The 27,694-nt window shown below is 44.5% G+C and overlaps 2 protein-coding genes and 2 non-coding genes across 4 annotated transcripts in view; all 4 read left to right on the plus strand.

Moving 5' to 3' along the window:
• Positions 1–100: 100 nt before the first annotated feature.
• HSPA9 (heat shock protein family A (Hsp70) member 9) lies at positions 101–16,405 on the plus strand. Its single transcript, XM_058677259.1, has 17 exons — positions 101–318; positions 1,342–1,400; positions 1,604–1,691; positions 2,609–2,790; positions 4,150–4,274; positions 5,327–5,400; positions 5,757–5,863; positions 6,914–7,076; positions 7,716–7,808; positions 8,351–8,560; positions 9,973–10,200; positions 13,027–13,131; positions 13,893–14,010; positions 14,587–14,681; positions 14,983–15,075; positions 15,247–15,387; positions 15,655–16,405. The coding sequence occupies exons 1-17, from the start codon at positions 238–240 to the stop codon at positions 15,730–15,732; spliced, it is 2,040 nt and encodes a 679-aa protein (XP_058533242.1). The 5' UTR covers positions 101–237; the 3' UTR covers positions 15,733–16,405.
• On the plus strand, positions 8,827–8,902 carry LOC118760128 (small nucleolar RNA SNORD63). The gene has a single exon (XR_004996597.2). It is a non-coding gene; the product is annotated as a small nucleolar RNA SNORD63 (small nucleolar RNA).
• LOC118760129 (small nucleolar RNA SNORD63) lies at positions 12,684–12,750 on the plus strand. Its single transcript, XR_004996598.1, has one exon. It is a non-coding gene; the product is annotated as a small nucleolar RNA SNORD63 (small nucleolar RNA).
• Positions 16,406–21,751: 5,346 nt separating the features above from the next.
• The window catches only part of ETF1 (eukaryotic translation termination factor 1), a 28,949-nt gene continuing 23,006 nt past the window's right edge, over positions 21,752–27,694 (plus strand). Inside the window, exons 1-2 of the mRNA XM_004586454.3 lie at positions 21,752–21,922; positions 22,084–22,187. Of these exons, the coding sequence (XP_004586511.1) occupies positions 22,102–22,187 (86 nt within the window). The 5' untranslated portion in view covers positions 21,752–21,922; positions 22,084–22,101. The remainder of the gene's footprint in view (positions 21,923–22,083; positions 22,188–27,694) is intronic.

The following is a 27,694-nucleotide window of genomic DNA, read 5'->3' on the forward strand; positions in this document are numbered from 1 at the left end:
GGTCACTGACACACTGTGACTCCGGGAGCCGCAGTCCGGCCGTTCGCCGATCAGGCGGCGCGGACGGCGCCCCAGCGGAAGAGCGCGGGCCTCGGGGAAATTCGTGACCAGCTCTCGACCCTCCCCACCCCACGTGGTTGGAGGTTTCCAGAAGCGCCGCCACCACCGCGTCGCGCAGCTGCAAGGCCGCTCGGGTGCTTTTTCTGCCGCCTCGTTTTTTGCCTCCGACTCTCCGCCATGATAAGTGCCAGCCGAGCTGCGGCCGCTCGTCTCGTGGGCGCTGCAGCCTCCCGGGGCCCCGCGGCTGCCCGCGCACAGGTGAGGGACAGACCTCTTGCACAGAGGCTCGGTGGCCTAGGGCTTCCGTGCACCAGGCACCCGCGCCCTTCGGGGTCAGGAGACCCCGGGAGCGATCGGGAGGAAAGGAAAATAACGGGCCCCGTCGAGTGCCCTCCGCCGCTCCCTGGATCTGCCGCCTCTGTGCCTCGGGCCCTGCTGAGTCACTCGGGATCGACTCTGATCCCACGAGTTCCCGGGTTGCGGTGCTCATGGGCCGTCCTGTGGCTGGTTGGGACAGGGTCGGCCTTGGGATCGAAAGATGGCGGTGATTGATAACGTTTTGTCAAGATTTTCTGCTTTATTTGGTACTTCAAAAATAGAGGGAAAGGGGGTTGTGGAGTTTCGGCGTTTTCCTAGGTTTTTGGGAATGGTATCTTCGTGGGTGGGCTTTGAAGGTCGGCTTGGAAGTGGTGTAAAGTTAGGACGTCACAAAGGTCTTTATTCTGTTCAAAGGATGCTATGCTTTTTGTATCGTTGTAATGATCCAGCAAATCAGAAATCCTACTGCTCTGGTTGCTTGATAGAGTCGGAGGAAGTCTTTCAGAAACTTAAGCTATACTTGGAATACATGGGTATTCGGCTTGAGGAATAACGCTGGTGCAGAAATATTGGGAAGGATCTGAGCTGCCCAGGGGACATTTGGCAATGCTGGAAGATATCTATCAAGGGGACTGGGTTGTGGCTTCCTGGCTTCGGGTGAGAGAGGACAGGGATGGTGCAGGACAGATCCAACAATACACAGAACAGCCTGAATCAATATTAGTAGTGATAAGGTTGGCAACCCCTGTATTTAATTCGGAAGCTTTTTGTGCTTATCGGATGGTTCCTGTTTTGCCTCTTGAACACCAAGCAGCATTTCATGCCCCTGTGCTTTATTACATGGTAATTGTTGAGCAGAGTGAAAAATCTCAAACTTCATCATCCTCAGAGTTGGAACCAAGCCTAAGTTTCCCAGTAGGTTACTAGTAGTTGATGGGTGATGCGATTTTTTTCCTTTTTTAGGATGGCTGGAATGGCTTTAGTCATGAGGCCTTCAGAATTGTTTCAAGGCGGGATTATGCGTAAGTACTTTCATTTACTGTGAGAGAGGAGTGGACTCCACATTTGTGATGAACAGTTAATCTCTGTAATTGCTAATCTGTGTTTGCTTATATATGTTAGTTAATGGTCCCTGGATTGCTCAAATACTTTCATGTATTCCTCACATTTCAGATACTATTGTTAAGGACATGATAACCATGTCATTGCTTTAAATATGTTGCAGATCAGAAGCAATTAAGGGTGCAGTTGTTGGAATTGATTTGGGCACTACAAACTCCTGTGTGGCAGTCATGGAGGGGAAACAAGCTAAGGTGAGCATGACTGGGGGCTGCCGATAACTTGGGGTATAACTTAGGGGCTGTCCTGTCCCTAACCTGCATCGGGGAGTTTGGGCCCTTTGGGGGCCTGGTTTATGCAAATGGCTTAGATTTTCTTTGTCAAGTGCATGTTTGTGATGCTGATAATTGGATGTACTTGGCTTCCCAGGCTGGGGTTTTAATGTGTCATGTGGTATGAGGACGCGACTACTGATTTGCCACTAAGAACGAGTTGGAATTGTTGCACTGTTTTCATTTCGTCCAGGTTTTGAATTTTGGAAATCAAATCAACCTAGCTTGGAGGTGCAGCAAGATAGCAGAGGAGTTGCATATTCTAAATAAAGCTCATTCTTCAGAGCTTTCTGGCTTGAAAAAGGCTGCCTACTCCCTGCTCTGGGTGTGAGACTTGAGTTTCCATTGGGTTCCTCACCAAGATTCAGGTTACCTGGGGACACTGGAATTTTGCCTCTAATGCTGATTTTCTCTGCTGTTCCCTTTACCCATATACTCTCCTAAAATAACCTAATTTGTCCAGGGATGACTTATTCCACTAGTTGGGCACTAATTGAGTGATTCTCTTAGCCCAGTTTATGCCTCGACACGTTAGTCCTGTACGTCTGAAATGGGTAGCCATCAGAAAAGAGAAATTCAAAATAGAATTTATCATATTAAAGATGTTAACATTAAGTATAAAAATGATGACTTATAGTTTCTGTTCTGCGTTTTTCTAAAGGACTAAAGATTTAAAAATGATGTAAATATTTGCTGTCTTGAATAGTAAGTGGTTACTGAATCAGCGTTCACAGCACTAAAGCATGCCCATTGGAACTGTTCAGTATATTATCATTTGGGACCATTTTGCGTCATAACTTTGGTGCACTGATGACCTAAAATCCATTTGTGGGGTTTAGGTGTTGGAGAATGCTGAAGGAGCCAGAACCACCCCTTCAGTTGTGGCCTTCACAGCAGATGGTGAGCGTCTTGTTGGCATGCCAGCCAAACGACAGGCTGTCACTAACCCAAACAATACCTTCTATGCCACCAAACGTCTCATTGGCCGACGCTATGATGACCCTGAAGTGCAGAAAGACATGTAAGTAGTAGCTGTGAACTGGTTGTACAGGGTCCCTGAGGAAAATCCATATCTTAAGCGGTAACTCCTCTTGGTCAGTTTATCTTTGCCTTCATAGATTCTTTGTGCTATGTGTTGATGTGATCTGTGCAGATAAGTGAGGCAGTCCTCAACTGATATTAAACGCATGAGGTAGATAATGGTATAGATTACATCATGTGTTGATCAATATATGTAGAATAAAAACTTGGTTTTGCCTTTTTGCTGCAAAGTAATCATGCTAGAAGAAAATATATATCTATTTATGATTTATGTATATTCGCTTCCTAAAAGTTTAAGTTTTAAAGCAGAGTAACGAAAGGAGGAAGTACATCCTTTGGTTTCTTCCCCAGATGGCCACAACAACCATTTCTGGGCCAGGCCAAAGCCAGGAACTGGGAATTCAATCTGAGTATTCCACATAAGTAGCAGGAGCCCAGGTATTTGGGCCTTTTTCCACTGTCTTCACAGGGTCCTTTAGCAAGGAAGTGGAAGACCCAGGATTCAGAGCAGCTCTCTGCATTATTATAAACAGTGGTTTAACTTGTTGTGCCACAATGCCAGCTCTTGCCACACCAGTCTTTTAAAAAAAAAAAACTGGTTTTATTTTTGTACAAATGGAACTGTGAGTGTACTTAAGCAGTGCTCACATGGCATACCAGCACTACAGGTAGTATGCTATACCATGGAGCTGGTATAATTTAAAGATTTTAAAAATTATTTTACTTGAAAGGTCGAGATGCAGAAATTTTTATCTTTTGGTTAACTCCTCAAATACTCAGAACAAGTCAGATTATGTGTCGCAGGTGGATACGAGGGACCCAAGTACTCAAACCATTATCTGCTGCTTCCCCCAGTGTTGCACTCAAAGACTGAGCTGAGCTGGACTCGAGCCCAAGCAGGTGGATTTCTGGAGTTCAGTGTTCCCCAGACTTGGAAGATGATACTCATGGCACTGGTGTATTTCCTAATGCGGGCCCGGCGCGGTGGCTTAGTGGTTTAAGGTCCTTTCCTTGAGCGTGCCAGGATCCCATATGGTTGCCAGTTCCGGTCCCAGTGGCCCCACTTCCCATCCAGCTCCCTGCTTGTGGCCTGGGAGAGCAGTTGAGGACGGTCCGGGGCCTTGGGACCCTGTACATGCCTGGGAGACCCGGAGGAGCTCCTGGCTCCTGGCTTTGGATTGGCTCAGCGGCTGCTGTTGCGGTCACTTGGAGAGTGGGCCATCAGACGGAGGATCTTCCGCTCTGTCTTTCCTCCTCTCTGTATGTCCTCCTTTCCCGTGAAAATGAATAAATCTTTTTTAAAAATATATTTCCTGATGCAATTTTTTATGTCTTTTAGTAAAAATGTCCCTTTTAAAATCGTCCGTGCCTCCAATGGTGATGCCTGGGTTGAGGCTCATGGAAAACTCTATTCTCCGAGTCAGATAGGAGCATTTGTGTTGATGAAGATGAAAGAAACCGCAGGTGAGTGGATTGAGTTTGGATCTAGAATGCTACAAAGACCTAACTGGGTGATTGTTCTGAAATCACAAAGTCTGGTGGGGGACCTTCTGTGAAGAAAAGAAAGAGCAAAAATGGCCGTTTTAAATCAATGCAGCATTGTACAGAAAATTAATATCAATAATTCCTTCTTGATATAAACGCAGCTTTACTTCATTTGTTATATCAGTATGGAATGAATTTAAAGAATTTTTAGCAAATTTATTTTCATTATATTTAATGTTTACTCCATGTATAACATTAGGATATTGTAACATTCTTGGAACAGGTTTAAAAATGCTGTATATAATGGTTTCTGAAATTGTTCTTCATAATTTGCAGATTGAATTTACATTCAGATTTTGCTAATGGCAGCTGGCTGCTGTGGGTAGTTAGTGGGGCTTTGGTTTGGTTTGCTTTTTTGTTTTGTTTTGTATTTTTTTGAAAGCCAGGAATATACACATTAAGTTGTTGTCCCAGCTAGGTAATACTTAGAACTTTACTTTTGAAGCAATTAATGACTTTTAAGTTTAAAGACCATTATAGCCTGGAGTACTCTCAGTAATTTGTTGAAAGGGTAGGATCATCTTTTGGAATGACAGATCAGATTTCAAGAGAGGAGAGACAGAGAAAGGATCTTCCATCCACTGGTTCACTCCCCAGATGGTTACCACAACCAGAGCTGAATTGATCTGAAGGCAGGTGCTTCCTCCAGGTGTCCCAGTGGGTTGCAGGGTGGGTCCCAAGGTTTTGAGCCATCTTCTACTTTTGCAGGCCACAAGCAGGGGAGCTGGATGAGAAGGGGAGCAGCCAGGACATGAACCAGGGCCTATATGGGATCCTGGTGTTTGCAGACCAAAGAATAGCCACCTTTCACCCCCACCTTGGTGGTTTTGTTGTTGTTGTTTGTTTGTTTTTAATGTTAGATTGCTTACCAAAAAACTAAGTGTTATACATAGCTCTAAAAGATGATCACACAGATTACTGAGCTACAATAGTAACTTGCTGATTGAAATTTGTTCTTGGCTCTTTCCTAGAAAATTACTTGGGACACACGGCAAAGAATGCTGTAATCACAGTCCCAGCTTATTTCAATGACTCGCAGAGACAGGTGAGACCAGTTGGTTCTTTTGTTAAGGTCTGTTCATTTGAAAGGCAGTCACTGAAGGAGCCTCTATATTCTGGCTCACTCCCCAGATGACCGCCACAGCCAGGGCTGGGCCAGGCCAAAGACAGGAATCCAAAATTCCATCTAGGTCTCCTAAGTGGGTGTGGTGAGGCCAGGAAGACTGGTGGTCTGCTGCTGCTTCCCCAGGTGGATCAGCGTGGAGCAGCTGGGACTCAGAAGGAATCCCACAAGAAATGCCAGTCTCCTAAATACTATTTTTACTCACAAAAATTCATGGTACCTAGAACACAAAGGTGAGAAAATGTTGTGTTTTTTTTTTTTCCGATGGTTTTCTCCAGGCTACTAAGGATGCTGGCCAGATATCTGGACTAAATGTGCTTCGGGTGATTAATGAGCCCACAGCTGCTGCTTTGGCCTATGGTCTAGACAAATCGGAAGATAAAATGTAAGTCTGCAGTTAAATTCCTTCGGGGTATATAAAACAAATCCTGGACCCATGGCTTTGTTTCCTATGTGGACACATCATTGTGACGTAACAGTCTTTGTATTTTAGTCAAGACCATTCCTTTGTTTACCTGTGGGTGGTGTCATTTTTCTTGATATGGGTGCTAACCATTATTCATTCATAAATGTGATTAATTACCTTCATTTTTTTTAATGTGAATGACATGCAAGGTTTTTTTTGTTGTTTGTGAAACAAAATTATTTTAGAAAACATTAGAAAAAGCAAAGTTACAGGGATGAACACTGAGGCATAGCAAGTAAAGCTGCCTATTGCATCAGTGGTACGCTGCATGTGTGCTAATTTGAGTTCTGACTGTTCCACTTCGGATACAGCTCCCTGGGAAAGCAGAGGAGGACCGCCAAGATCTTTGGCCCCTCCTGCCATGTGGGAGACCCAAAAGAAGCTCCTGGCTTTTCCAGCCTTTGCGTCCAATTAAGGACTGAACCAGCAGACGGGAAGATCTCTTTCCCTCCTCTCTAACCTCGCCTTTCAAATGAATAAATCCTTCCTTTTTAAAAAAGCAAAGGATAACAGTTAAGAAAGAGGTAAAGGGAGAGAGAGCTTCCATGCACTGGTTTACTTGACTTGATTGCAAGTGCTGGGGCTTGCACCAAGCAAAAGCTAGGAGCTGGGTGGGAACTTGATCCTTGTCACCCATGTAGTTGACAGGGTGATCTTTGCTTTCTCAGATGCATTATCAGGGAACTGAACTGGAAATGGACCAGCCAGGACTTGAACTGACCTCAAATGGGATACAAGTAACAAAGCAGTGACTTAACCTGTTGCCACAACATTGACCCTGAAATGCCATCAGTTATATTGATTAGTAGTGTCATTTTAGTTCTATGTATTTTACATGTTACTTGTTAAGCAACATGCTAACACGTTGTCATACTTTAGCAAAGCAGCTAAGCTTATCTTCATTTGATTGTTGAAATTTGTGTTGTTGAATGAGTTTTGTTCCTTAAAGTGTTTTTTTTTTTCCCCTAGCATTGCTGTATATGATTTAGGTGGTGGAACATTTGATATTTCCATCCTGGAAATTCAGAAAGGAGTATTTGAAGTGAAATCCACCAATGGGGACACGTTCTTAGGTGGTGAAGACTTTGACCAGGCTTTGCTACGACACATTGTGAAGGAGTTCAAGAGAGAGGTTAGGTATTATGATTAATATGTAGACATTGAGAATTTATTATTCCTCTTTGCCGTTTCAATTTTTCCTTTAGTTACGGTGCTGAAATAATTGGATTTCGGGTTCATGGGTGGACTGAATTATTGAGCAAGTGGGAAATCTAAGTATATATTGAAATCAGTATGCCATTTTGAAACTTTGGGAACCCTTTTTGAACTGAAGTCCTGAGGCCACAAAGAACTGAGTATCAGTTCAAGTCTGCTTCCAGCCACCAGTTTCCTTGTCTGAGAAAGAGACGGAGATCTTCATCTAGTGGCTCAGTCCTAAATGCCTGTAACAATTGGGACTGCATTAAGTTGAAGCCAGGATCTGGATTTTAGTCCAACTCTCACTTGTAGGAAGTAGGGGCCGCAGCACTTGAGCCATCCATCATTGCTGCCTCCAATAATGCTTTTGCTGAAAGCCGGATAATAGACTCCAGTCAGTACTCTGCAATGGGATGTGGGGTCCCAAGATACAGCATAACCTGTTGTGCTACAGTAACAAACTCATGTGCAACACATTTAAGAACAGTTGAACATCATCTTCAGTGATGTTGTGTGATATTGCTGCAAATGGAACTCATGACTTCACTAATTCTAGTATTTTTTTACTTTATAGACAGGAGTTGATTTGACCAAAGACAACATGGCACTGCAGAGGGTGCGAGAAGCTGCTGAGAAGGCCAAGTGTGAGCTTTCCTCATCTGTGCAGGTGCGATGTGGGAAGATTCCAGGCCTTTTATTATTTTTTTAAATGTGTTACATTTTCCATTTTGGGGTGGCAGCAGAAGAGCAGAGCTGTCACTAGCTTATTTTAGTCTGCCACTCTGTAGAGGCTAGTTCACTGTAACTCAGATAATTTTTTTTTTACTCAGATAATTTCTGAGACATGAAGTTGACCTTGAGTGTAAACCCCTTAAATTGTTTAATTTGAAAGGCAGACTGGCAGCAGAAACAAAGATCTATTTTCACTTTTCCAAATGCCTAAAATGGGTGGTGCCAGGCCAGGCTGCAACTACAAGACAGGAATTTCATCCAGGACTCCCACGTAGGTGGCAGCGACCAAGTACTTGGGCCTCATCTGCTGCCTTCCAACACAGTATATAAAGTACTTTCTGTAGTATTTGTGTCATCTTGCAGCATCACTGTCTAGTGGCAGTTCAAATACATCAGGTTTGACATTTTTGTCTTTTCAAGCTCTTAAATAACAACCATTTTGTGTCGCACTGACTTGATGAAACATTACCTTTGCAGACTGACATCAACTTGCCATATCTTACTATGGATGCTTCTGGACCCAAACATTTGAATATGAAATTGACCCGGGCTCAATTTGAGGGCATTGTTGCTGATCTCATCAAGAGGACTATGGCTCCATGCCAGAAAGCTATGCAAGATGCAGAAGTTAGCAAGAGTGACATAGGAGAAGTGATTCTTGTCGGTGGAATGACTAGGATGCCTAAGGTATGGACCCAGGGAATTCTTAACGTAAAAAAGAAAGGATCAGCAAATAATCTATTCCTGGTGGAACAGGTGACTTCATTAGGGACGTGAGTGACACATTTCTACCTTGCCTTTTTTGGTTGATGTACAGGATGAGGAGAGGCTGACTCCTAACTGGAAGTGTGCTAATACTCAGAGCATGCCCTGTTAGTCCTGAGGATCTTTTAGACATGTGACCATGTCCGCAGTGACAGAGCTTTTTCTTAGCATCTCTTCAACAATGATACGTGCAATGATGCATTTTAGTTATCAACACATCATTCTGAACTCATGAGATGTGTGTAAAACTAATGACTGAGCACAAACTTGTTGAAGTTCTGGGGTCTCAGTTGAGACATTACTTTTCCTTTGAATTAACTAGGCATGGGAAATAAACGTATCAAAGATTCTGAGTTAGCTCATTCTTGTTAAATTATCCCAGGTACTATTTAAATATATCTTCTTAACCCTCATGTTAAAGAGTAGGGAAAACCATGTGATTAGCAACAGCAGGCCCATGCCCTTGTATTTTTTTTTAACGTTATTTAATTAGTCAAATATATAGGGAGGAGAGACAGAGAAAGTTCTTCCTTCTGCTGGTTCACTCCCCAAGTGGCCACAATGGTCAGAGCTGAGCTGATCTGAAGCCAGGAGCTTCTTCCAGATCTCCCAAACACGTGCAGGGTCCCAAGGCTTTGGGCCGTCTTTCACTGCTTTCCCAGGCGACAAGCAAAGAGCTGGATGGAAAGAAGGCTGCCAGGATTAGAACGAGCACCCATATAGTATCCTGGCATGTGCAAGGCGAGGACTTCAGCCTCTAACCTACCACACCAGGACCCCTGTACCTTTTCAAATGATAAGTTTTGTAGGCTCTTTAGTAAAAACTTGGCTGTGGGGCCCGGCGGCATGGCCTAGCGGCTAAAGTCCTCGCCTTGAACGTGCTGGGATCCCATATGGGCACAGGTTCTAATCCTGGCAGCTCCACTTCCCATCCAGCTCCCTGCCTGTGGCCTGGGAAAGCAGTTGGGGACAGCCAAAAGCCCAATGTTTTGGGATCTTGCACCCACGTGGGAGACCCAGAAGAGGTACTGACTGCTGGCTTCGGATCGGCACAGACCTGGCTGTTGCAGCTCACTTGGGGAGTGAATCATGGGACGGAAGATCTTCCTCTCTGTCTCTCCTCTCTGTATATCTGACTTTGTAATAAAAATAAATAAATCTTAAAAACTAAAAAAAAAACTTGGCTGTGAATTAATAAGTCAAAGATTTTTGGATCAGAATTAACCTAACTTGAGATCTTGAGATTGTGCTGTGTTCTTAAGATAGGTGTGTGCTGTCCCTCTCCTGCCCTTGCTCTCCATGTTGGATGACAGTGCTTTCTTCCTGATGCCCAGGTTCAGCAGACCGTGCAAGATCTTTTTGGGCGAGCCCCAAGCAAAGCTGTCAATCCTGATGAGGCTGTGGCTATTGGAGCTGCCATTCAGGGAGGTGTGTTGGCTGGTGATGTCACAGATGTGCTTCTCCTCGATGTCACTCCTTTGTCTCTGGGTATTGAGACTCTGGGAGGTGTCTTCACCAAACTTATTAACAGGAACACCACAATTCCAACCAAAAAGAGCCAGGTAAGAGCTATCCGTACCTATCTTGTTGTAATGGGGCAGGTTCACTGGCCAAATACCCCCAATAGCTGGGCTACACCAAAACTAGAATCCAGGGTTGCCTCATGTGGGTGGCAAGGACCCCAACTATTTGAGCTGGCATATTGAGTAGAACTGACACTTGAATCCAGGGTCTCTTGTGGGATGCAGGTGTCCCAAATTAACAACTGGGTCAAATAACAAACCATCGTTTCAGCCACTTCTGTAAGTAAAAAGAATTAGATTTCTGTTTGCAGATGACTGAAAACACTTGGATTTGGACAAGTTCCTTATGTGTCAGCTAGCTGTGATGGTATAAAGGAGGGCAATAATAATTTGTTTAAAAGAGGCTAATAACTTGATGTTGAATGCTCATGGTCTTGTTATGAAAAGATAGTAAGAACAGAATAGCCTAGGGGCCCAGCGGCGTGGCCTAGCGGCTAAAGTCCTCGCCTTGAATTCGCCCCGGGATCCCATATGGGCGCCGATTCTAATCCCGGCAGCTCCACTTCCCATCCAGCTCCCTGCTTGTGGCCTGGGAAGGCAGTCGAGGACAGCCCAATGCATTGGGACACCTCACCCGCATGGGAAGACCTGGAAGAGGTTCCTGGTTCCCAGCTTCGGATCGGCGCGCATCGGCCCGTTGCGGTCACTTGGGGAATAAATCATCGGACGGAAGATCTTCCTCTTTGTCTCTCCTCCTCTCTGTATATCTGACTTTGTAATAAAAAATAAATCTTTACAAAAAAAAATAGAATAGCCTAGCTAAAATAGAATAATACACTTGTATGGATAAAAACAGGGAGGTAGTAGTACTGGGACCAAGCTGGCTCATTTGCCCATGGCTAGGTCTTTTATTGTTGAGGGTTTTTTTTCTTTTTTTTTTTTTTTACCTTTCTAAAGTTGCTTATAACAAATATAATGATTAGAAAAGTCATAAAGATTTTTAAGAATTCATTGGGACAAAGGGTATCTGATTATTTGTTTAAATTGTTTTTTTAATTGGGAATTCAGATTTACAAGTAAAAGGTCTTGTGTACACTGATTCGCTCTCAAAGTGTTCACAGTGGCCAGAGCTGAGCTTGTCAGGAGTCAAGAGCTTCTTCCAAGTCTCCCTTGCAGGTGCAGGGTCCCAAGGCTTTGGGCCACCCTCTACTGGTTTCCCAGGCCACAAGCAGGGAGCTAGAAGGGAAGTAGACCAAGTAGGACACAAATCAGCACCAATATGGGATCCCCAGTACATATAAGGCAAGGAAGTTGGCCACTAGGCTACCATGACAGGCCCTGTATGAATATAAATATGTGCGATAAACATAAAGAGATGTAGCTCTGGGCTAAAACTCAGGACCCTGCCCTAAACACAGTGCCAGGACTTGTCCCACTGGCTGCAGCATGGGCTCAGGGCATATCTGGCAGCCTCGAAGACTCTGCTGCTCAGGAGACCTCAGGGCTTGCTGAGAAGTACCAAAGCATAGGGGGCAGCACAGGGTCATGGCATATCTTCTTTTGCAAATAAGATTTATCTATTTGTTGGGAGTTGGAGATGCAGAAACAAATGTTGTATTTTCAGGTTTACTGTGTAGTTGAGCTCTATGGATCAGGGTTGGGCCAATCCAAAGGCAGGAGCTGTTTTCTGGTGTCCACATGGCTGCACAGCCCAGGCACTTGGGCAATCTTTCATTGCTTTCATGAAGGTAGCTAGATGGGAAGAGGTAGCCAGGACACCTATTAGTGCCCATAAGGGGAAACCACTGTTGCTTAATAAACTGATGCCAACCCCCTGTTTTCACCTTTTTTTTTTTTTAAGATTTAGTTATATTTGAAAGGGAACTTTGCAGAGAGAAGGAAAAAGATTTATCTGCTGGTTCACTCCCCAAATGGCCACAAGGTCCAGTCTGAAGCTAGGAGTAGGAGCTTATTCTTGGTCTTTCGTTTGGGTGCAAGGACTCAAAGCTAAGGGCCTTCTGCCACTGCTTTCCCAGGCGACAAGCAGTGCTAGATGGAGGTAGAACAGCAAGAACATGAACTGACCAACACCTACATGGGATGCTGGTGCTTGATAGTAGGTTAGCCAGCCAGTTTAGCCATGGTGCCAACACCTATTTCTCTTTTTTTTTTTTTTAAGATTTTATTTTCATTACTAAGTCAGATATACAGAGAGGAAGATCTTGCATCCGACGGTTCACTCCCCAAGTGAGTGCAACAGCCGGTGCTGCACCAATCCGAAGCCAGGAGCCAGGAACTTAATTCTAGGTCTCCCACACAAGTGCAGGGTCCCATGACTTTGGGCCGTCTTCGACTGTTTTCCCAGGCCACAAGCAGGGAGCTGGATGGGAAGTGGAGCTGGCGGATTAGAACTGGCACCCATATGGGATCCCCGTGCGTTCAAGGCGAGGACTTTAGCCGCTAGGCCACGATGCTGGAACCAACACCTATTTTTCTTAAGCACTGTACCTATTGCTGTATCTGTGCAGTGATGTACTTGTCAACACATCATTCTGAAGAAGTGTGTGATGACTTCTGTGACTGAGCACGATAGATCAGCTGTGTACTCGAGAGCATGGTTCAACATATGTAGCTCCTTATTTTGAACCCTTTGTTAATCCTACATCTTTGTAGGATATGTTTGCTTACTTGAAACATTAGCTACATGTTTGTACTTAGTAACCCTACTCTTATTCCCTGTAAATGCAAGCCTTGGTTCTGAACAGAGATCCTTCCAACTTTGGTATGTGATTTTGCTTCACTTGCCTCTGAATGAGGGGAATAGTTTAATCAGAGCGCCAACCCAGGAAGTTTTCCTTCTCCTAGGTGTTTTCGACTGCTGCTGATGGGCAGACTCAAGTGGAGATTAAAGTATGTCAGGGGGAGAGAGAGATGGCTGCAGACAACAAACTTCTTGGACAGTTCACTTTGGTATGTACTTAATGAATCCTGAATCGTGCTGCTCAGTTTATTTTTTACTGGAAAGGCAGGTTAATAGAAAGATCTTGCAGCCACAATGGCTGCAGCTGAGCTCATCTGAAACCAGGTACCAGAAGCCTCTTCTGGATCCGCCGCATGAGTGCTAAGGTGCCAAGGCTTTGGGCCATCCTCTGTTGCTTTCTTAGGCCATAAGCAGGGAGCTGGAAGTGAAGTGGAGCAGTTGGGATAACAACAGTTGCTCATGTACGATGCTACCGCTGGCAGGTGGAGGATAAGCCACTGAGCAATTGTGCCAGCCATTTGCTCCTCAGTTTTCTCACATGTTTGATTAATGTTTGATTAATCCTGAAAATAATGCAGACTGCTGGCACATAGATAGGCTACATATTTTGAGAGGGCATGCAGTCAGATTCTGCAATTAGATAATTACAGCTTCAGTTCTTACTTGTGCTACTGTTAACTGATTTCTGATGAGCACTGCTTATTTTGTAGCATGAACGGAGAAGTTTGCTATCATTCACCCTCAGTGGTCTAATATAGCCATTGTGGTTAACTTGCTATAGTTGACCTTTAGTGGTAATAACCCCTGAAGATTACAGAATGCAATTAAACTACTACCCTCATTTAACATGCTATCATAATATGTTGTTCTGAGGAACCAAGAATCTGTTGATTAGAAAACCTATTTATATTTGGATATAAAATATTGGACTCTTGTGTGATGAGCTTATTCTGGGTATTTAATATTTTAGATTGGAATTCCCCCAGCACCTCGAGGAGTCCCTCAGATCGAAGTTACATTTGACATTGATGCCAATGGGATTGTGCATGTGTCTGCCAAAGATAAGGGCACAGGACGCGAGCAGCAGAGTAAGTTATTATTTAACACTGTTGGGAAACAGAACCTCCTTCACACAGACTGAGGAAGGATACATAATGAGTCAATCCTTTGAGTCCTTTTCATAATTGTAGTAAAATTTCAAAAGACAAAACGTAAAAATAGGTCAGATTTTTTTTGAAACTATTAAAAAGATTACTTTTTTTCTTTAAAGATTTATTCATTTGACAAAGCTAGTGAAGATAAAGAGGGAAACAATATTCTATCTGCTCATTCTCTCCTCAGCTGGCTGCACAGTCCAGGAATGGGCCAAACCAGAGCCAGACACTCCATGCACAACTCCCACATGGTTGGCAGGGGCCCAAACACTTGGTGCCGTCCACTACATCTTTCCCATCAGCAGAGAGTGGAACCAAGTGGAATAACGAGGACATGAGCCAGTGACCATAATGAAATGTTGGCACTGCAGGTGATAGGTTTATCTGCTTTGCCGCAACACCTGGTTTTATTCTTCATACATTGCATCAAGTTCAGCTATGAGTGTTCTTCAGGTGGTTGAAAATAAAGTTTTACCTGGGAACTAATGAGATGCCTTCTTTTCACTGCAGTTGTAATCCAGTCTTCAGGTGGATTAAGCAAAGATGACATTGAAAATATGGTTAAAAATGCAGAGAAGTATGCTGAGGAAGACCGTCGAAAGAAGGTGATTACTTTATGTATTTAGTCTCAGATTTTAATTTTAGCAACGTTGGTACATTAAAAGGAAGTCTGCTCATGGTGCTGGGCTATCCACAGTTTAGTTTTTCTTATGCTTTGCCTATATAATTTAATAGAATGGCTCCTCATGTTGTTACTGGCTACCTCTCTTCAGTCTATTCCAGATTACTACAGACAGTAATTATTTCTGCCTTATACTGTATTTCTTCTCTGCAGCAGGTAGCTTGTCTGGCTCAATGTGTTCATTCAGCAGATTTTGGTTGACTGAACTTTTTCGTTTTTCCAAGGAACGGGTTGAAGCAGTTAACATGGCTGAGGGAATCATTCATGATACAGAAACCAAGATGGAAGAATTCAAGGACCAGTTGCCAGCAGATGAGGTAAGTTCAATCTCAAAATGTGATGGAGGAAACACTGACAATGTCAAGACTAAAAGGGATTTTGGTTTTTTGTGGGGTTTTTTCCTGTTTGTTTTGTTTCTCAACATTGCTGCTACATTTGATGTCACAGGAGACCTAGAAAAGTAACCATTTTTATTTTTCGTTCTTAAGTGCAACAAGCTAAAAGAAGAGATTTCCAAAATGAGGGAGCTTCTGGCTCGAAAAGACAGCGAAACAGGAGAAAACATTAGGCAGGCAGCATCTTCCCTTCAGCAGGCATCGTTGAAGCTCTTTGAAATGGCATACAAAAAGGTACACGGACTGCTTGGGTTCTAACTGGCTTGACATAGTTTTTCCTGATTACTGTCACTTTTGGGTTCCTGTCCCTTTCATATAACTGTGTAGAACTGAGAGTGTGTATTGAAGTTGGAAATATCCGCCCTTGCCTTCTTGACTAGTTCAGGATTGGGGGAGTGTCAGAAAATGAATCACAGAAACTGATAGTTTTGGAGTTTGGCAGAGAGCAAACTGTTAGCCCTGATGCTAAGTATAAGTGGTTTTCAAATATTTTCTCAACAGATGGCATCCGAGCGAGAAGGCTCTGGGAGTTCTGGCACTGGAGAGCAAAAGGAAGATCAAAAGGAGGAGAAGCAGTAGTAACCATAAATTTCTGAAGCCCAAAGGACAGCATACAATGAAGCTTGGGAGTAAAGGGGCTTCCTGAGCAGAAATGCGCAAACTTCAGTCTTTACTGTGTTTTTGCAGTATCCTATATATAATTTCTTAATATATAAATTCAGTGACTGTTAGCGAATGATCGTTTAATGGTTATAATTGCAGCAGTACAGCGTTCACAATGTTTTGTCCCTAGCCCACCGTTACTTAGCTGCATGTACAAGATGAAGCAGTACAGTTTATTGATCATTATGAAGATTTAATATTGTCTTGTGTGTTCAAAGAGTGAAACCATCTCACACACAACAGAGCCAGAGATCTAGAACAAGCCTGTCTGGAGATGAGATCTTTTGAAGTTATGAGTACTGCTGTACTGGCCTCCGTAAATGGAGTAACTTGGGGCTGACTAAGGAAGTCAGTAGCTGTGCCATGATTGTAAATAGGTGAGACAGAAGAAGCTACAATGGCAGTCTGATACTGTTTCTGTTAGGTATGCATTTGAAACAAGGTAGTAATGAGGCTCCCTTACTTTGCTTAAGATACACTTTTCTAGCTGCCATGGGTCTGTGTCAGCACCTCCATCCCTGAAAATTGATCTTTTAGATCCACTGATTTTTTTTTTTTTTAATAAATATGAAACATGGTATAACTTTGTTTATGAGAGCTGAAATTCTTTGATAAAGCTTCAGGAATAAGATGAAGAAAATTTAGGATTTTCTAATACTAACTTTCGACATGGGCAAAACTGGTTATGAGGAGTGTTGCTTTTTGTTTTTGTAGATTTGAAATTTGGAAGCACTAACATGAAAACCAGGGCTGCTACTGTACGGTAAAACGGAAAGTGACAGATATGACATCTAAAGAAGATGGGTTTAGACCATCAAACTTAAAGGTCTCCATTTTACACTGCTGTATAGGTTCCCAAGGCTTTGGGTTGTCCCTGACTGCTTTCCCAGGCCACAAGCAGGGAAGTCCGGCCTCCAGCATATGAACCAGCACCCATGTGCAGGGCGAAGACTTGAGCCACTACACTACCACACCAGGCCCTAAAGTAATTTTTAAATCAGTTTATGTAAATGATAATTCTGAAATATAATGAGGTCATAATTCATGGTGCAGGATTGTTTTCTGATGTTTTGGGAGGTATTTAACATTTCTGCTTACCCCCTGCAGACTAACTACTGTCTCACAATCACTGTGGAAACTACAAGCCCTCTAGGAATTCTGAAGTACTCTAGTTGAAAACTTGGTAAATTCACTCTAGGAAGAGAACCAAACACTCCCTTAGCAAAATATGGGTTTTTCTGGAATGGAAAAGAACTATTAAGTACTCCTTGTGGTTACTGTCTTACCAGCTCATATAAACAGGAGTGGACCTGTTTCCCTCTGCCAACTTACCTACACCCTTTACCCCAGGTTTCTACTTGGCACACTCTATAAGGCTGTGAACTGTCATTATTACATATCCCCCTTGAGCCTCTCATTTCCTATTTTCTTACAAGCCTGCGCTTTCTCCATGACAATAGTAATTTGTTGTCTTAAAAGCATAATCTCCATGAGGCCAACATCTAATGTAATGCCCAGCATGTAAACCTTAACATCTCATCTGTCAATATTGGGGACAACTAACAAACCCAAGTTCCTGCTTGGGAGGTTCATACCTCTTTCTGGGATTGCTTAGTTTGAATCCCACCAGGAATTCCATCCAATGATAAACTCCCCAAGCAGCCACGATGGTCGCAGCTAGCCTGATCCAAAGCCAGGAGCCAGGGGCCTCTAGGAGCTCAGCACATACAAGATGAGGATTCTAGGCACCAGGCTACTGCACCAGGTCCTACTCCGGTTTTGATCATTTCCACTTAATGCACAATCTGAGGGGTCAAACAACTGGGTTCCTGCCACTAAAGCAGAATTGGATCAGGGGCCTAGCACCGTGGCCTAGTGGCTAAAGTCCTCGCCTTGAATGTGCCGGGGTTCTATAGTGCTCCACTTCCCGTCCACCTCCCTGCTTGTGGCCTGGGAAGGCGGTCAGGGACAACCCAAAACCTTGGGACCCTGCACCCGCGTGAGAGACCTGGGGGAGTTCCTGGCTCCTGGCTTCGGATCGGCACAGTGCTGGCCGTTGTGGTCACTTGGGGAGTGAATCATTGGACGGAAGATCTTCCTCTCTCTATATCTGACTTTGTAATAAAAAGAAATCTTTAAAAAAAAAAAGATATATATTGAGGAGAGACAGAGGAAGATCTTCTGTCCAATGATTCACTCCCCAAGTGACCACAACGGACCGATGCTCGCCAATCCGATACCAGGAACCTCTTCCAGGTCTCCCACGTGGGTGCAGTGTCCCAATGCATTGGGCCATCCTCAACTGCTTTTCCCAGGCCACAAGCAGGGAGCACCTGTTACTTAAGAAGTCAATCAGCAGATGGAAGATGTATCTGCGTTTCAGATACAACTGTCTCAAATATATTTTTTTAAGATTGACTTATTTGGTACCCAGTGCAATAGATTAGTGGGTAAAGTCCTCACCCTACATGTATCAAGATCCCATAAGGGCAGCAGTTTGTGTCCCAGCTGCTCTACGTCCCATCCAACTCCGTTTGTGGCCTGGGAAAGCAATAGACAGTGACCCAAAGCCTTGAGACACTGCACCCACATGGGAGACCCAAGTTGTTCCTGGTTGCTGGCTTGGAATCAGATGAGATCCAGCTGTTATAGCCACTTGGGGTGAACCAGCAGATGGAAGATTTTTCTGTTTCCGTAATAGAAGTAAATATTTTAAAAGGCTCACTCTCAATGCCAAAGATGAAATAGTCGGGAGCCAGAAGCTTCTCCTTGGTCTACCACATGGTATAAGACCCCATTTTCTACTTTCCCACGCACATTAGTTGGGAGCCATATTGAGATGCATTAGCCAAGACTATCTCAGGCCTTGAGCAAGGTGCTGGATTGGAGAACAGCTGGGACATGAACTGGTACACAAAAATTTAACATCTCTTTACTAGTAAGCACCAAGTGCTCAGTTTCTCCCAGGTCCCTGAATACTTCCTAGCCTTTCCCATTTCGGCCATTCTTGAACTGTCCTTCACAATTAGTAACCAATTTCATTCTGTGGCCAACAATTCCATTCTCAATCTATTTGTGTTATCACCATCAAAACTTCTAATGGACCAGTATACTGTAAACCTAGCATCCCACATGGGTGCGCTAGTTTGAGTCTCAGCTGCCCCACTTCTGATCCAGTTCCCTGCTATTTCTGAGAAAACAGACAATGGTCCAAGTGCTCGAACCCACGCACCCATGCATGAGACGCAGGAGAGGCTCCTGGCTGTGGACAGGTCCAGCTCTGGCCACTGAAGACCTTCTCTGACCTTTCCTCTTCCTCCCCATAACTGCCTTTCAAATAAGTAAACTGTTAAAACAATCAACTTGTAACAATTCATCTGCTTTTCCCAAACACCATCCATTATGAATATTACTATGTCCCAAAGTTTAACTTGATTATCTAAGGTTAGTTCTATGAAAGCAGTCCTAAGATCAACAAACAACTCATCTCACAGAACCAGAGGGGCCGGCACAGTGGCACTCTGCCATACAGTACAGATATCCCATATGGGCATCAGTTCAAGTCCCAGCTGCTCCACTTCTGATCCAGTTGCCTGGCAAAGCAAGAGAGGATGCTTCAAGTCCTTGAGACCCTGCACCCACTTGGGAGAACCAGAAGAAGCTCCTGGTTCCTGTTTTCAGATCAGTTTAGCTCTGGCTGTTGTAGCTATTTAGGGAGTAAAGCAGCACAATGAAGACCTCACTGTCTTCTCTGTAAAATCTGCCTTTCAAATAAAAGTAAATCAATCTTTAAATGAGAGGAGAGAATCTGAGGCCAGGAGAATTATACAGATACAATTTAAAAAATCTATCACCTCTAACACAGGTAGTTCTACACTGAGTAGAAAAAGCCTACATTGTAAAAAGCCTACAGCATCCCTGCTCTGTTTCTCCAAAATCTCCTAAGCATCCATCACAGCCTTTGCCTCTAATGTACTGATCTCCATTTCTAAAAAGTGTGAAGAATTCACCGGCTAACAGCAATCCTACCTGGGATTACAAGCTGACTTCCATGTGCATCACATAGGAGCGAACAAGCCTCTAAGCTAGTCTGGGAAGCCATCAGTACGCAGAAAGTATAACAACCAGAAGCAAAAACAGACCAAGGCACCGAACAGAAAGCAGGAGCTGAGACAATGGAAATGAAGTAGGGCAAAAGGTCAAACATACCGTGGTCAGTAAGCAATATTCACAACTATTCAAAAGATCTCACTACTAACTACAAAAGTGGCACACAGCAGTATATTATAAAACCAATGAACACACACTGAAAATTACAAAACAAAATATAAGACTTCCTGAGAGAGAACTTGCCCAGTAGAGTCTGTGTCCCATCCCTACAGAACACAAGTAATGGGGTTACTGTATAATACAAGACACTACACAATGAACATAGCAACTGGAAACTATGAACTAGTTGTATGGCTCTGATCAACTCCCTTTCATCTTTCTTTGCCATGAATTTCCCATTTATGAAATGGGAACAATACCTCACCTTCAAAGTACGGACCAAAAGAAAAAAAATATTCAAGAGCCACCTACAAATGCAACTGCATGACTCACATCACATTAAGCAGCCTCAAATTAGTAAGCCCACGATGGAGTTACAAATCACCACCTGCCCCACCCCACACCCAAAAAGGATGAAGTGCCTCCTCATCTTTGCTCCCGCCCCGGGAAGCCTGCCAATCTTGTTCTTCCTTGTCCTCCACATCCAATTTATCACCCAGTCTTGTGCACTGCAGCGCTGCTCATACTCAAACAAGGGATACCATCCTCTCACTGGATATTCAAATAGCCGAAGGGGGTCTCTAAGTGGCCCCAGGCAAACAGCAACCAACATCGTGACTGTAACGGCCCCTGTCCCTCCTCGCCACTCTCCACTCCCGACCTCTCGGCAGCACCCTGTTGTTCCTCCAATGTGTGAGATGGGGCGTGGGGCGGAGTATGTCATATCACAGTTGGTTTCTCTGTCAACACACCGAGACCACCTTTATGTATTTTAAGAATCTGTGCATTTTATTATAGTCAAAAATCCAATTATACCCAATAATTGGCATCTTAGGAACCCTGGGTCTCCAGGAACACAGGATGATCTAGCACACGGCTAGAACTCAAATATTTACGTGATCCCCAACTAAGGTAAAGGGGAGCGTAAGGCGCCCGAATCCACTCCACATCCTACCCACCTCCATCGCACCCTGAACTCATCCCGACGCCTACCTCCGGCAGCCCCCCGCCGTCTTGGAACCCACCAAGTTCCCAGCGAACGTATGGCGGCACTGACAAGGCACACCCCAGTCCCGTCCCCTGAGGATGGAGGGTCCCTGACTACCCAGGAGCCCCGACAGGTTCCGAGTCGGAATCACACATTTGTTCGCGCAACCGTGACGCGCGCAGGTCACGGCACTTCGTCATCGGCGAAGCCGCGAGGTTTGAGGCGCTTACTCTGGAGGCTCCTCAGGCGCCATGCCCGCCCCGCGCGTCCGGAACCGAAGGCCTAGCGTGGAGGTCGCAGAGCTTCCCGAAGTCCGCTCTGTTCAGACAAGGAAGGAGATGATGACCCTGCTGTGTCGCTCTTTAAGAACAACCCCCCAACCCCCGCCCCTCCCCAACATTCGAGAAGGACGGCATGGGCCGAGGTGAGGGGCAGACACTGAGCAAAGCATCGCGAGAGCCACTGGCCTCCTCCAGCTTCCTCCTCTCGCAGTTGGCCGGCCGGAAGAAAGGAGGTACCTAGCACCCTCGGCCCCCGCCTCCCAAGGCCGTGCGGGTGTGCGGCGCCGGCCAATCCACGGGCTCCTTGTAGGCCGCGGTGCAGGGAGCCAATGGCAAGTCGCGGCGCGCGCAGAGCCTCCCTTCGTCCCGCACCGGCCCCCTCCCTTCCGCCCGCCGCCTTCCACTCCGCCCCTGGTGGAGGAAGTGATGTCACAGGCCCCATGTGAGCGGATTGCAACACATGCAGCTGCCTGGAGAGAGGGAGCCGGTGTCCTACGTCAGAGCCGCCGCCGCGGAGCCGCCGCCGCCGGGGAGGAGCAGCCGCTGCCGCCCAGGACTGGGCCCTTAGGTAAGTCGGAGGGAGGGCCCAGCCGAGCCGGCCGGCGGGCCGCGCGGGGTGGGTCGGAGAGGAGGGCCGCTCGGGGGTGGCGAGGAAGGGGGCCGCTCTGCCCCAGCGGCGGCGCTAACTCTGTGGTCTTGGTGTCTCCGGGCCCCGCCGGGCCGCTCTAGGGAGGAGGAGGCGAGAAGATGGCGGACGACCCCAGTGCTGCCGACAGGAACGTGGAAATCTGGAAGATCAAGAAGCTCATTAAGAGCTTGGAGGCGGCCCGCGGGTGAGCGCCGCGTCGTCCCCCCCCCCCCCCCGTGCCCTCTCGGTTCCTGGACCCTTCGGGATGGCCGCCCCCGCGCCGCAAGGCCGGATGAGGAGGACCAAGCACTGGCCAACTCCCGCCTTCTGGACCTTCGGGTAGCAGCCCCTGACTCGGGGGCCGAGGGTGGGCACGGTTGGCTGGAAAGGGGTCTTTGCCCCGCGTGGGGGTCCGGGCCCCGCGCTTTCCGGGGGCTTGGACCCCCTGACTCTCTCTACTTCTACTTTGGTGTCCTTCTCAATCCCTTTCGTCCGACTCCTCGCCCTCGAGGTTCCAGGTGCCGCCGCCCTGGAGTTGGGTGCTCGGCGGAGTTTTGAAAGAGCTCGGCCTGCTTACCGAACGCCCTGCCCTGATTTCCTCCCTTCCTCTCCCTTCGTGATCTTCAGCCAGGACTCGTTAAAATGGCCACCCCCTCCTGGTGTCCCGAGGCTGGAATGGGTGAAGTTTGGATGAGACAGGGAGGAGAGGTGACCGGACACATCATCCTTCTGATCTCTGATGTGTCCGGGTCTTCCACCTATCTCCCAAGAGGACTTCCGCAGGTCTTGTCCCTGGGAGCTTCCTGGTTTTAGGTCTTTCCAGGACCGGCCTGTGAGTTGAAAACTGTCAGCATGTGTGGGATGAAGCATTGGGTAGGATAGATTTTCTTTTTTTTTGCTGATAAATCTGTGTGTGTATATCCAGGACATAACAGTAGTCCCTCATGGCCTTTCTCTGGAACTCGAGGATGTCACTCAAGAGGTGCTTGTTGAGATTCAGAGGCGACTTAAGTGGGTTGCAGGTCTTGGCTGGTGAGTCTTGATAACAAACTGTAGATGTGTCCGTTGTGGAAAAGAGTAGGGTGGATTACAGTGAGAAATGTGTGCCTTCCTTTTTTTTTTTTTTAAACGTTTGTCATTTGAGGAAGGTGTGCCAATGGTATTCTTGTTTCTTCAATTGATCACTTTAGTTTGTTCTTTTGAGTCTTAGAAACTTTTTGCTTTCAGGAAGTGACTCCCCGTCCTGTCCCGCCCCCTACCCCTCCCCTAAAAAGCATTTGGAACATTTTGTGTTGATATTTCTGAGCATTAGAATAACTCTGTGGTTTGCCCCCAGGCCATGTGGAAAGTTGATTTCAGGCCAGGAGTTTGACATTCTGGTTTTTAGGTATGGCTGAGTAGGTTTGCAGTGCTGGCGTGCCTGCCTCTCTAAGCTCTTCACTGTTCATTTCTGAAAGGGCATGTGCTTATTTCTACTGCAGAGCCAGGTTTGACTGGCTGGTTTTTCTGTGGTGTCTTGCTCTTAATAATAAATGAGCAGCAGTTCTTTTCCAGGTTAGGCTTTTGGAAGTTTGGTTTAATTCTGTGATTTGGACTTTGGCTCACCCCTTTGGTTTGCTGGAGAAATTCAATTCTGAACTTAAGATAAAGACTCACTTTTGTTGTTGTTCCTTGCTTAGTTTTTTCTTTGGATTTTATAGAATATTCACAGCAAGTTAATGATCTTAACAGATACATTGTAGAGTGAACATTTGGTCCCAAAATGTGAGAATTGGGTACAGAAAGGATAATATAGGTCATGATCCATTATAATACATTACCAGGTTCTTTGGTTTTACTAAAATCTGCTGAGTTATTTGAATTCTCCATTGGCTTTTCGGGATTGTTGTGTTGATTTGGATGTCACCTGTGAGTATGTTCTTGTGACTTTGATTTGGCGACACGTTCATAGTTTAGCATTTTCACACATTGTATTCTCTGAAACAGCTTAAAACATGAATTTATGACTTATTTGTTTGTTGTCTGAGTGAAGAAACATTAACAATAACTGCTTAATAAGTAACAGCATTCCTTTCTAATGCTTGGTGAAGGAAACTCATTCTTAAGTTTGCTCGAAGCCATATTATTTCAGGACTTGAAAATTTTAAACCCCTCTTTAACTTTTGCACAGTTTTGTTGTTGTTGTTGTTGTTAGCAAAGTTCCAAGAAGTTTAAAGCATGCCTAAAAATGAGTACTTCAGGAACACTTTGTCTTCCAAATGATAGTATGTAAACATTTTAGGTAGAATTTAACTGTGTAAAATAACAGATACTCCTCTGAACAGATAACTCATGTTCGGCTTTGCTTTTAACCAGAATCTGGTTGCATCTTGATCCTGCATGAAAGTCTAAATTTTGGCCATCTCTGAATGTTGTTCGGGAGGTCAGAAGCTTATTCTTTGTGTCTTGGAAGTTTCCTATTATGCATCAGTTTCTTTTGGGAAATGAGGAGTGGTAAGGCACACCATGTGGGTTTGCAGAACAGACTGAGGTTGTGTTTAATCAAGGTTTCTGAAACTTGGTGGTGGGTTGTGAGAATTGTTTTAGTAATGTAAAAGCACACTCTAGCTCTTGCTCCCCAAGCAGTGTGGAATTATTGGCATGAGAATCAAGGTTTGTTTTTAACACTAGTTTTGAAGATATGTTAGAGTAAATAATTTTGAAATAAAGATTACCAAAACAGAATGTAGTGTTTAAAACAGGGTCACCTGCAAAATGGTCTCACTAATAAAATACATCTGAGCAGAGTGAAGAATCTTGGTGACACAATTTTTGAGCACTTAGTATTTTGTAGGTTCTGTTCTAAGCTGTGCTTTGTCAGTGTCACAAAAGTGAGGATGCAGAACATGGAACAAGTAGGCCATATTGTTTGTTTTCAAAAAGAAATACAAGGCTAAGTTACTCAAAATGGAATCGGAGCTGTAATGAACTGCAAGACTGTGGAAGACATTTAATAGACCTAATTATTAAAACGGGGAGTTTACCAGCGTTCTGTTTGGTAACCAGCAGTATATTTAATCTTTGTTGAGTTGAAACAAAAGTTACATGTACCTGACTTTTTTTTTATCTAAGCCTACTTAAATTTTAGTGTGTGCTCTCCTGTTCAGCTACACTTGAGCCCTACTTGGAGTGGGAGATAGTCTGTCCCTGTTGATGAGTGCTCCTGGTGTCTTCTCCAGAGTTGGCTTAGAAAGACAAATGTGTTCATAAATCAGAACTGCAACTAGAGCAGAAAAAAAGAAATAAAACATGTGAACATGTGTTTTTTCTCCCGTAGAAATACTGTTGGAACGATTTATAGTTCTCAGGTCCAGAACCTCTTCTGACCAAGGATAGACGTGAATGTGATAAAGAAACAGTGTTAATTCAATTAACTGATGTCAGGGTGGTAGAATATCTTTACACTTATCTTCTCTGGAGAACCTTATATATTTAAGTTAGAAACTGTTGATATCTTGCCCAAAATAGAAGTTACCTGATTATATGTGACACTTTACTGCCCCCAGAAATAACTGAAAAAAATCTATACAAGTAGTTAACATTATGTTAAATTGAAAGTTAATTTTGTGAGATAATTTTGTAAGATTGAAATAATATACAGATTGTGTACATTTTAAAAACTACATAGTTTAAGTTGAAGTATGTAAAATATGTTTACTTCCTCACACAAACATTGTTGATTGATAGAACATTCACCTTAATGACAAGGGGAATGTTGTCACTAAGCTACAGGTACTTATCTTTATGTCTGGATATCCTTGTGGGACTGATACCTTGTAGTCTTTTCATACATAGTCCCTGCAAGGTTTAGACTGTTTGTAAAGTCAAATTTACAAAGAGAAGGAGAGACAGAGAAAGATCTTCCAATTGCTGCATTCCCCTAATAGCTATAATGGCCGGAGCTAAGCCGATCCAAAGCCAGCAGCCAGGAGCTTCTTCTGGTCTCCCATGCAGGTGCAGGGTTCCAAGGCTTTGGGCCATCCTCCATTGCTTTCCCAGGCCACCAGCAGGGAGCTAGATGGGAAGGGGAGCAGCCAGGACATGAGCCATCGCCCATATGGAATCCCGGCGCATGCAGGGCGAGGACTTTAGCCACTGGGTTACCGTTCCAGGCCCAAGGTTTGAACTCTTGACAGAGGACTTTTTTTTTCCCTGGGTCTTCTCTTTTGGCTTCCTCCATTTAATCGCTGTAGTTAGATGAAAGACCACCTGAGAGAAAAGTCAAGAATTAGATAATTTTAAGTTTTATGAGAGGAGATGAGCCTAGAACTGACAGTTGTGGAGGTCTTTATGATAAGATGTGGTGCTGTTCCTCAGCTCCCCAAGTGTCATGGGCTGCCTGCCTCAACTAGGAACCAGTACTAATAGCCCTTGTATTCTGGCTTGCTGTTCCTTGCACAGTGGACCTAATGAACAATTACTCTCTTTGAATTTCAACTCTTGACAGACTTCTCATTGTAACAGCAGATAGATTTACCCTCCCAGCAAAGGAAGGCTTACTCTGGACACACTCCTAGGTAAGCAGGAGTACCTAATTAGAATGCCACATCAGGTAGATGACAATGTAGGTTACAGATTTACCCCCAACTTCCTCACATACAGCAATTGAATCCTTTTCACAGAGTGCCCTTTTTCTTTGAATGTGAGGTTGAGAATATACACAGTGGAAAGGAGGAATTTGCCTTCCTACTACTGAATCTGTCCAGCTGGAAACTTACACAACAGAAATTTCTTCTTGAGTCCAGCCCTATTTTCCAGGGATCTCAGAATAGAATCTTCTCCTAGGATACATTCTGTAGGTGTCTTTTAATTCTTTACCAGCAGTCTGCTGTCTTAGCAAAGGGGAGAGAAAAGAGAGATTCAGGGATCTTTTCCAACAGGCTAGAAATTATGAGGCTTCTCACTAGGGTACTCACCTCAGCATGATGACACTCCCTCTGATAACAGCTATATCTTACTGCACTGGACACATTTTGAACTGTCTTTATTCTTGTCAGGTCTTGACCTTTTCAGATCACCTTTAGAAGAGTGTTTCTAGTCAAAGCACATCAGGTATTTTCCCCCAAAACCCATCTAGGTGTATGAAAAATTAAGCAGATAAATGCATCTTTACTATTAAGTGGTTTCTGTGAGTTAGCTACCGGACATTTTGGAAGAAGCCTGTAAAACAGTGAGTACCTGATCTGCAGTGTAATGCTGGAGTAGTAATATAAACCATTTCTAGCTTCATACTGCTAGGTATAGGATAGCGTTAGCACATGTTGAAGAAGTTTGATTCAGAGGATTGTGATTGTTACTGAAGCCTTGATCATTCACAAGGAAAAGAGATGATTGTGAAACTATTCAGGCAAAGTGTGGCAAATTTCCTAGGCAGAGTCTGGTCGGTGTTAAAAAGTGTTACTTTGGACATTAGTTCTGTTTGGTTGATACAACCACTTAGAGAAGAACTGCCAGTGATGTGCAACTTTGAAACTGATTAAAATTCATTCTTTTTTTTTTTTTTTTAAAGATTTATTTATTTTATTACAAAGTCAGATATACACAGAAAGGAGGAGAGACAGAGAGGAAGATCTTCCGTCCGATGATTCACTCCCCAAGTGAGCCACAATGGCCGGTGCGCGCCGATCCGAGGCTGGGAACCAGGAACCTCTTCCAGGTCTCCCACGCGGGTGC

Source organism: Ochotona princeps, chromosome 19, assembly GCF_030435755.1.
Source record: "Ochotona princeps isolate mOchPri1 chromosome 19, mOchPri1.hap1, whole genome shotgun sequence".
Lineage (NCBI taxonomy): Eukaryota > Metazoa > Chordata > Mammalia > Lagomorpha > Ochotonidae > Ochotona > Ochotona princeps.

What these genes read in the sequence shown, in the direction of transcription:
- HSPA9 (XM_058677259.1), top strand. Translation starts at nt 238, where the DNA reads ATGATAAGTGCCAGCCGAGCTGCGGCCGCTCGTCTCGTGGGCGCTGCA. An exon ending in GAAGATGAAAGAAACCGCAG is followed by an intron (nt 4,275 to 5,326) that starts GTGAGTGGATTG and finishes GCTCTTTCCTAG; the next exon opens with AAAATTACTTGGGACACACG. An exon ending in GAATGACTAGGATGCCTAAG is followed by an intron (nt 8,561 to 9,972) that starts GTATGGACCCAG and finishes CCTGATGCCCAG; the next exon opens with GTTCAGCAGACCGTGCAAGA.